General features: G+C 44.4%; 2 protein-coding genes across 2 annotated transcripts; both read right to left on the reverse strand.

Moving 5' to 3' along the window:
* Nucleotides 1-2,390: 2,390 nt before the first annotated feature.
* On the reverse strand, nt 2,391-4,217 carry LOC106815256 (nucleoside diphosphate-linked moiety X motif 6-like). The gene is made up of 3 exons (XM_014819692.1): nt 4,193-4,217; nt 3,241-3,447; nt 2,391-2,521 (listed from the first exon to the last, which is right to left on the reverse strand). Exons 1-3 carry the CDS (start codon nt 4,215-4,217, stop codon nt 2,391-2,393), a joined length of 363 nt encoding a protein of 120 aa, XP_014675178.1.
* A 2,234-nt stretch (nt 4,218-6,451) lies between these two features.
* On the reverse strand, nt 6,452-9,602 carry LOC106815257 (nucleoside diphosphate-linked moiety X motif 6-like). Its single transcript, XM_014819693.1, has 2 exons — nt 9,566-9,602; nt 6,452-6,792 (listed from the first exon to the last, which is right to left on the reverse strand). The coding sequence occupies exons 1-2, from the start codon at nt 9,600-9,602 to the stop codon at nt 6,452-6,454; spliced, it is 378 nt and encodes a 125-aa protein (XP_014675179.1).
* Between the last annotated feature and the right edge of the window lie 417 nt (nt 9,603-10,019).

Genomic DNA, 10,019 nt, shown 5'->3' on the forward strand with positions numbered 1-10,019 from the left:
GACATCAAGATTATGTTTCTATGTTGAATATTAACTGAAAATGAAGGATAATGGATTTGAATGGTGGCCATCTTGGAAAATGGCCGCCATTGTTGCCATGGGACAAATATGCGATGGCCCTATAGCCAAAAATCTTCCTTAGGGCATGCTCTAACAGTGTGCCAAAACTCATGCTTGTATCATAAAAATCACAATTCATTCACAAATCTGCCGGGCTATCTAGGCCGGTGCAAAAAAATCGGAATTTTGTGCCCTGGACTGCCGACGACGAGATGCAACAACGATAAAACACCGGCAGCTTCGCGATGCAACGACTGAAGCCATGCAAAAAAAGAAGCCCTGCTGCACCGCATCCCGCCCCGCCGTGTCACGGCGTCTCGCACGGCCTCCTCCTCCTCCTCCTCCACCTCCTTATCTTCCCGCGCATTTCTACCGCTGAATTATTTAGGCCGTGGCGATGGCACTACCTTTGCTGGCATGATTGCTCGCGACGCACGCACGCACGCACTCACGTACGCACGCACACACTCACTCACGCACGCACGCACGCACGCACATACACACGCGATTCCCGGTTCGCCCCCCCCCCATACGAGCACATTAGGTCGGTTTTACTTACTTTGTTTCGTTCGTGCACTTATTTTTTGTGGGGGGGTCGCGTTTTTTTGAGGGGTAGAAGGATGAGAATGAATGAGAAGGGGGAGGAGGAAGAGGAGGAGGAAGAAGAGGAGGAAGAGGGGAAGGAGGAGGAGGTAGAACAGCCAAACGACTGCGAATCACCCCAACATGTTTAACAGCGAGTTCCTCCCTTCGTGGTCAACAGCAACAGGGAAGAGGAAGCTAGTTCAGCTTCAGAAAGAAACTCGGCGAAGTTTCTGCGGAAGACCATCGACAACCTTCCTCCTCCTCCTCTATACCTTCCTTTCTACCTGCTCGCATCCTCCCAGCTTCCGCATTGAACATACTTGACTTCTACATGTATTCGACAAACATGTGAAGCTTTTTTTGTAAGCGAAACAACGTCACAGCTTCGCTGAATTCCTGCCACCTGCTGAGAGGAACTGTGAGGCTCGAGAACGAGAGGCGGAGAAGAAGCCCTACGACGTCTTCATTAACGGCTCTCTGACGTCACTATGACGGCTCTCTGACGACACTATGACGGCCGCAACCGACGGGTGCGCTCTCTCTCTCTCTTTCTCTCTTCCCTCTCTCTCTTTCTCTCTTCCCTCTCTCTCTTTCTCTCTTCCCTCTCTCTCTCTCTCTCTCATTCTCTCTCTGTCTCTCTCTCTCTCTTCCTCTCTCTCTCTCTCTCTCTCTCTCTCTCTTCCTCTCTCACTCTCTCCCTATCTCTCGCTCTTCCTCCCTTCCCCCTCTCACAGTGTTCCCGGAACTTTGTCCTGGCAGCAGCCCAGCGCATGCGCTGTTATGACCCCGTGCAAGCAGTGCAATCAGCTTTATTCGCGACCATGAGAAATAAAACACACAAGAGGCAGGCAGCTGAGGGTCCTGGGAACGCACTACACGTGCGATAAACACAAACGTGAACACACACACAAACACACGGGCTCACCTTGTTTCCGCCAGCAGCAGCAGCAGCAGCAGCAGCAGCAGCAGCAGCAGCAGTATAGCAGTGAGAGAGAAAACGAGAGGGAGAGCAATTGAGCTCAGAAGTTAAACATCCCGCAATTACGGCAAAATAATTTATGATTATATAAATTTTAATTATCGTGGTAATATTAATAATATATTAGTATACTATCAGTTATAACTGCCAGCGTGTAAGAGCAGTAGGTGAGTGTGTGCATGCAAGAATGATAATTGCTAATTTTTTGAAATGTCACTTATCAGTCTTCGCGCCTTATACTGCATGTGAAGTATGCGGAACGCACACGTAGTGACGTACATTCAAGTATGTCTAGACGTTGGCTTTTTAATCGCGTAAATTGGAAGCCTAGTCCAAATTCCTTGTCTCAACACGAGAGCTGTTCTGGACAGGTCAACAAGAACAAATGTAAATAACACGGCAGACGCACAGCGCCACAATTAAAACAATATTTGTTTGCCCTCACCCGACCCAGGCTGAAAAGTTAGGGTAGGTAGGTAGGCTTCTTTTTTCCAAATTCAGCATGGTGTCTATACAGGCTCGGGTGTGCTTGTGTGGAGACACCTTTTATGTTGAATGTTTGTTTTGCTTGGTACATATGTATTGCCTACAGATTTATATAATGTGTAGCGATACAATTTGTAAAAAAAAAAAAGAATGGGAAAGGTCAATACAATTTTTTGAGTCGTTCCCTTTTTGGCGGGTCGGTCGGGTGAGGGCAAACAAACAATATTTTTATTATGGCCCAGCTTACCAGAACGGACACCCGTCTCTTCCTGCACCTCTCTCACAGACGGCCAACAGGGGCGTGGCACCAGGTCACCAGACACCAGGCCACCAGGCACCTAATCTGTGTACATACCGAGTGCTTATCCTTCATAATCAGTAGCTCTCTTGTCTTTTCATTCAGAACACAGCCTAAAAATACAAATTGTCAATCGACTAGTTTATCCGTTTTCATATGATAGGATGACGTGACATATGCTATAACTGCAAAAATAGATTAACTAGCGATTTTAGTACTTCTAGGTTATTTTATTTTAATAACAGACAAGCCACAAACACAAGTGAATACCCAAGGTTAGCATTTAAGGCTGAAATAAGAAATACATCACGAATGAATGAAGCTGTCATATTTTAACGCCACTAACTTGAAATATAAAATAATTTAGAAGATGGTGGGTGAGCATTTGTATTTATATATTTAAAAAAATCAAATTACACAAAGAACAAATTTACGTGCTCGATGCTTGTCTACCACTACACTAAGATATTCATATTCATATCAGGGTTCTCCTCAGGAATTTCAGAAGGCATGTTAGGCAATCAGGCAATGCACCTGCAACTGCTAATTAGAGTCAATTATGCATGACATAAACGACCCCAATGCACAAATAAATCTGATCAGTTTGGAGATGCATACATCAAACTGTAAAAACACAGAGCATGACTGTGTCACGATTGTCAAAAGTAAAAAAAACAGCAGAAAATTAATGCACATCGATTAGGCAATTAAGAAATGTCGAGAAAATTACGAGATGTCACAAATTAGTTTAAACTTTGAAGGCATGTCAGACCCGACACGAAGAAAGATCTGGGGAGAACCCTGCATATGTATACAGGTTTGAATGTATTACCTGCCACCCCAACCTGATGAGTGGCATAGATCGGTAAGGTGCTGGAAACGTCCACAGGCAACCACTGGCAAAGCATTGCCGTTTTCTCCTCAGCATGGTGGAATTGAAACCCTTGCAATGCTGCTGCAGAGATGAATTTGCCTAGGTGTATTGGCACTGTCAACCAGACACCTTTTCCGCCATCTGCTCTCCATTTCTCCAAGGAACCTAGAATTGTAATTTAGATGTTATGCATTTTATTTACAATGGATATTTTCCTCTTTAATATCTATAATACCAGTCTCAATTACACACATCCAATATTGCATACAAAAACGGACCATCTTCACTATAACATACACATATAAATAAACATCATTAATTATTGTTAAATGTTGTTTAGAGTAGATTGTCAATGCATTCCTGATTATATCCTGCTGAAGCCTCTACACTGTCTGCATATTGAATTCGCAGCAATGTCATATATGCACAATTTGTTTCAGTAAATTGTGTGCACGTGAAGACCTACTCATGCCACCTATAGCATTTTTTTATTACATGTGTAATCACAGATTCTCTCAATGGGGTATATACATACATGTTTATACATATATAATGCATCATTCTCTAAAACGTTTTTTGGTATGAAATGGACAATATGTACTGAACAAAATCAAATTCACATGCTCACACATATATGCCTACACAGCAACATACACACATGCATCTATATGCTCATGGCCATACACACACATGTCTTCTTCATCCTCAACAACACCTAATAGCAGTTTGTTTGGCTATGATATACTAACAAGTACTACCAAAACAGAGATAAGACTATCTTACAATGTAGAGTGCCTGTGATTCGCCCCATAGATTGACTTTGTGTAATAAAGGAATTCAAGAACAATAATACTATCTTCAACTTTTTAGACAATGTAAATTAAACAAAATGTTCGTACAATATAAATACCTTGCAGCATATGAGAGAATTCCATTATATCTATCAACTTTGCCGTCGATTATGTCACTATTAACAACACGTCCACAGCTGTTGCCATTACTTCTGCATAGATGCGTGCGTGTGCTCCTAAAGAAGGAAATTATTCACATTATTGACCCTATTTTCATAATAATAGACAATGATGACGTCATGTCACGGTTCCATAGTTATCATAGACAAGTAAATTTATAAGTATCTATATATGTAAATTTATATGAAAGAACTCATAACTGGACTTGTGTAACACCTCTGTGTAACATTCATGGTCAATAGTCTTTTCATGGTCAATGGCTTCTTGTGGCAGTTTTTTTCAAAGGAACTACTTTTAGTGACAAAAAACTCCTTCTTCACACTTGCGTGGCCTGATATTGTACTCTAATTTTGAGGTAGCAGGTTTTCTTATACATAGGAGGCACAGTGGCGCACCGCCGATGTCAAATTTAACATCGCTGTTGTGAAAATGTAGTCAAATGCAGTCTAAGACATTCAAATTTTTAAAATTTTGCTGGGGGAGACCCCCTAGAACCACCCCTCAGCGAGTTCCTCTGCTCCCTCTCTCCCGCCGTCTGCTTGCAGCGTCCGCATGCGTGACTACGGCACACTTTTGAATTCATCATGTGTGTTTTTTTCCCAAACTGGCGATTACCTCATTTGTCTAATTTTCCCTCAGAAGTAACCCTGGGTAGCCCAGTCAACCTCTAGAGCTGTTTAACTTCGGCCTGATACTCTTCGATATACGAAAAAACGTTGCTTGAAAGGAAACTGGAAATTTTGTAAATAAAACGATCGTATTGCTGTGCATTTGATCCGACTTGATACGTGTTGCAAGTGTACTCACACTCAGCAACACATTTCTTTATCCGAATTAATAATCATTGATTGGAATTAAATTGTTATAATGAGAAAATTATGAAAGAAGTTATTATTGAAAGTTAGTAAACTCCATTCTTTGCGTGACTTCGCATAAGCAAGAACTACCTGAGACCCCCATGAGTGTGTGCTCAACGGTGTAACAAATTGCTGTTATCAGTCCTCTTAGCCCGGCAGATATGTGCAATATTTGAGGGAATTGTGATTTTTATGATACAAGCATGAGCTTTGGCACACTGTTAGAGCGTGCCCTAAGGAAGATTTTTGGCTATAGGGCCATCGCATATTTGTCCCATGGCAACAATGGCGGCCATTTTCCAAGATGGCCACCATTCAAATCCATTATCCTTACACGCGCGCGCACATACACACACATATACACACACATATCGTTATAAACACATTTTATCAATGGTTACCGTTTAAATAAGCGCTAAGCCACTGGGTAACAACTCGACGTTATTTTATTAATTCACATAGGAAAATCACTTAGTACGCTAACTAACAGTTGTGCGTGTATTGTTTCACAATTATTTTCCACTCGCACTGCAGTACACGGGGATGTAAAAATTGTTCGATTAAATGACTGTCGCGAGATTTTTGCCGAGCTTATAACGCGGCAACTTTGAGCAATATGGTCTGGTGGCACAGACAGTCACATCTTCTGCTGTCCCAAAGGTGGCCACATCCATGTAAATTCGTGTGCACAACACACGCGCCCGCGAAAACCTCTATAGAAGGAACACCTGTCTATAACGGACACCTGTCTATGAAGGACAACCTCTATAGAACGGACACCTGTCTATAAAGGACACCTGTTGAAGGTTTTTCTCGACTGATCAGCCCTTAAACACAAGTTTGATTACACAACGTATACCCTCCCTCATCAGGAACCCGACGCGGTGACTGCAGGGCGCGAAATTAGCACCGGCCCACCGGCATATTATTTGGAGGGCCGGTAACATTGGCAAAACACCGGCTCGGTGGATTCAGCCGTGTTAGCGAGTACCTACATTTTTATTTATAGCATTAATGAGCAAATTGCCTATATTCCTGTTTTACCTGAAGGAAAGCATGCTATAATTTATCAACATTTTACAAATTTGAAATCGATAATGCAAGCGTGAAACATTACATTAATTTTTAAACAAAATTTGTGAGGGCTGGTAAATTATGGTGAGGGCTGGGAACAAATTGTTGTTATCAGCCCTCTGGGCCGGTGCAAAAAAATCTGAATTTTGTACCCTGGACTGCCGACGACGAGATGCAACAACGATAAAACACCGGCAGCTTCGCGATGCGACGACTGAGGCCATGCAAAAAAAGAAGCCATGCTGCACCGCATCCCGCCCCGCCGTGTCACGGCGTCTCGCACGGCAGCGGCCGGTGGAAGAGCTTGTAGCTTTTCGCTCGCGCCTGCGGCTGTGCATACTCGAGCTCGTGTGACGTCACGTCGACAGCGCTGAAGCCACGCTCGAGGCCATGCATGAGAAGCCGACCGACGCTGCGCCCGAACGCAGTCGTCTGCTCGTGAACGACAAACTCGTCGACGCGCATCCACGCGCAGAACGCGACCTCGTGCTTGCACGGCGCGAGGTCAAAGGTCAGCGGCGAGAGGCGGCATACGGCGTAGATGTCCGATCGGCAGAACGCGTTCGGGTGGTTGTGAAGCTGGCGAAAGGCAATCACCGACTTAAAATCTGGTGGGAGGAGTTGTTATTACGAGTCGTTATTATTATAATAATTTAAATAATTTTAAATTAATCAATATTTTTATCGTAAAGTCAACCATGTTTGTGCTTGAAACTCCGAGGCTTGACTTTGCAGTGTCATACAGATTAGTGTTCTATTGTCTCTGGTTGCGCTCTGCCAACTATTGCCATTTCAGCTAATCTATGGGCCAGAGATGGCGCCCTTGACGGCGAAACGCACGTATTCTGTTAGAGCGCGCGACCGCCCGATTTTAACAAAGGTGCGGGTTCTTTGACTTTTCATGCCCCCTGATGCGCCTCGCTTTGAAAAGTTTGCTGCCCAGCCACTGGCCTAGTTATAGAACTAGAGTTGTAAAGCTGAATGCTGCAGTCAGCAATCACATTACAATGACTTATCAACTTCTTGTACTTTCCAAATCATCTTTGATTATATGATCGTATGTAGTTACGCTTTGATTATCGTGGTGTTTATGATTGTTAATGCAGTTTGCAATGGTATACGTACTAATAGAATTATTCCTGCACATATCCACTTCTTTATTTATCTAATATAATTATTTTATGACGTGGGACGAGTATCGTATTGTTATGTTCGCCTGAGTGTTGACATGAACACTCGTAAGGACCTAAATGTTAATTTGAAAGCATACATATAGTATGACTCGATTTTCCACTAACCTGCTCCTCCTCCCCTCTCTCCTCTCTCTCCCCTCTCTCTCGTCTCACATCGAGGCCAGAGGTTGCTGTTAGTAGAGGTACAAAACCATTCGTGATCACGAGGAATCGTGGCTTTAGGTTGTGGTGTATGGAGAGGAAAGAGCGAGAAAGAGAGCGCGGCTGCGAGGGAAAGAGAGAGAGAGCGTGGAGAGAGAGGGAGACCGTGAGAGCTGCTGGCTGCTGCTGAGGCGATGTGCGTATTTTGCCGTAATTTGCGGGACGTTTAAACTTGCTGAGCTCATTGCTCTCCTTCTTTTTCTCTCTCACTGCTATAAACTGCGCTGGCTCGCTGCTGGCGGAAACTGAAGTGAGCGCGTGGTGTTTATCGGCACGTGTAGTGCGTTCCCAGGACCCCGTAGCTGCCTGCCTTTGTGTGTTTTACTTTCTCATGGTCGCGAATGAAAGCTGATGCACTGCTTGCACGGGGTCATCACAGCAGGCATGCGCTGGGCTTGCTGCCAGGAACAAAAGTTCGCGGAACACTGCGAGAGGGGGGAGAGAGGGAGGAAGAGCGAGAGAGTAAGAGAGATAGGAGAGAAGAGAGAAGAGAAAGAGAGTGAGAGAGACAGAGAGAGAGAGTGTGAGAGAGAGTAGCGCGCGGCCTGTCGTTCGGCCGTCATAGTGACGTCAGAGGCCGCCATAGCGACAGTGACAGTCAGACAGCCGTTAATCAAGATGTCGTAAGGGCTTCTTCTGCGTTCTCTCGTGCCTCACCAGTTCCTTGCCAGCAGGGGGGGGTGGCGGAATTGCAGCGAAACTGTGAGGTTGTTTGCTGCTACAAGAGAAAGCGTTCACATGTTTGCGAATACATGTAAAAGTCAAGTATTTCAATATGCGGAAGCTGGCCGGATGCAAGCAGTTGATAGGAAGGATGAACGAGAAAGGAAGGTATAGCAGAGGAGGATGGAGGAAGGTTGCGATGGTCCTTCTGCAGAAACTTCGCACGAGTTTCTTTCTGAACGCTGAACTAGCTTTTTCTTCCTGTTCTGTGCTGTTGACCACGAAGGGAGGAACTCGCTGTTAAACATTGTTTGGGGTGATTCGGCAGTCGTTTGGCTGTTCCTACCTCCTCCTCCTTCCCTGCATCCTCTGCCTTCTCGCTCCCCTCGCTTCTCCTCTGCCCCTCCTCATTCATTCTCATCCTTCTAACCCCTCTCTCAAAAGACGCGACCGTCCCACAAAAAATAAGTTCCACGTGGAACGAGACAAGAGTAAGTAAAACCGACCCGTACATGTGCTGCGTATAGGGGGCGGGACGCGGAATGGCGGTGTATGTGCGGTATTTGAAGCACTTTTAATGTACAGTCTTCATTCGCACTACGACAATTGCTGCTTTTAGTGAGAACAGAATTTTTTTTTTTTTTATGGCTCCGGCAAATCTAGGGGGCAGGCTGCCGCTTTGCCCTTCCCCCGCCCCCGCCCGCAGGCAGATACAGCGCCCTGATCATTACACTGGCATCCACAATGTAACTTATAAGTGAATAGATGCAGGCTAGCGATCCTAATGCGCGCTAACGGAAATGATAGAGATGAACTTGCTGTGTAGCGTGTACTAGATGGAAACTAATAGGTTCTATCAGCAGGTATGAGCTTGAAGATGGGATAGCTCACCCGAGTTATATAGATATTCCTGTCTCATAGAGCGAGCGTCAGGCGAGTAATGAGGGTGAAATATGCCCATCTGCAAGGGCCCAATCAGTGTGATAGAACCATTTTCTCCCTATTTTATTTAATTCTATTTTTTTTTACTTTTATATCTGGCAGAAAGAACATTATTTAGTTCAAATAAGTAATTCAATATTTTGCAAAATTTTTGAAATATTTATTAATATATTTTTTCTATTTTATTTTTTTATTTTTTTATTTTTATTAATTAATTTATGAGTATTGATTGGCCCAAAAACTGTAAAGGTGACCTTTGACCTCGTATCTTAACGGAAAATCATTGGATTTAAAATAGAGTGCGGATAAAACGCCATCTGCGGTGGTCTGCAAGTTATCCCGAGGAATTTATCTCGCGGGCTATCTCGGGGATATCTCATACCTAGTATGCGAGAAATACTAATGTCGTCCTCTGCCATTGCTGTTATGTCAAGATAAGTGTGATGTAATGTTGGCGTATCTAACGAGTACTGATCTGCTTCGGTTCCCGCGCGCCTGCACTCGACCGTAAGCTATGGCGACCTCGTGAGCAGTAAATCACTATTATCTCCTCTCGTCATCTCTCTCTCTCTCTCTCTCATCCTCTCTGCTCTCTGCTCTCGCTCTCTCTCTCTCTCTCTCTCATCTCTCTCTCGATCTCGTCTCTGCTCTCATCCTCGCCTCTTATCCTCTCTTCTCTCCTTCTCGTCTCTCTCTGCTCCCTCTCGTCTCTGTCCTCTGTCTGTCCTCTGTCTTCCTCTGTCTTCCTGTCTCTTGTCTGTCTCTGTCTCTCTGTTCTGTCTTCTGTCCCTCCTGTCTCTGTCCTCTGTCCTCTGTCTCTGTCTCTGTCTCTGTCT

This window comes from Priapulus caudatus, unplaced genomic scaffold (genome assembly GCF_000485595.1).
Source record: "Priapulus caudatus unplaced genomic scaffold, Priapulus_caudatus-5.0.1 Scaffold1074, whole genome shotgun sequence".
Classification (NCBI taxonomy): domain Eukaryota; kingdom Metazoa; phylum Priapulida; class Priapulimorpha; order Priapulimorphida; family Priapulidae; genus Priapulus; species Priapulus caudatus.

Bases quoted from the DNA above. Each gene is read 5' to 3' on its own strand.
- LOC106815256 (XM_014819692.1), bottom strand. From the start codon at position 4,217: ATGGAATTCTCTCATATGCTGCAAG. The intron at 3,448-4,192 runs GTATTTATATTG...TTACAATTCTAG, and splicing joins ATTCTCTCATATGCTGCAAG to GTTCCTTGGAGAAATGGAGA. The intron at 2,522-3,240 runs GTAATACATTCA...TTGTATTTTTAG, and splicing joins TCATCAGGTTGGGGTGGCAG to GCTGTGTTCTGAATGAAAAG.
- LOC106815257 (XM_014819693.1), bottom strand. From the start codon at position 9,602: ATGGCAGAGGACGACATTAGTATTTCTCGCATACTAG. The intron at 6,793-9,565 runs GTATGAGATATC...TCCTCCCACCAG, and splicing joins TAGTATTTCTCGCATACTAG to ATTTTAAGTCGGTGATTGCC.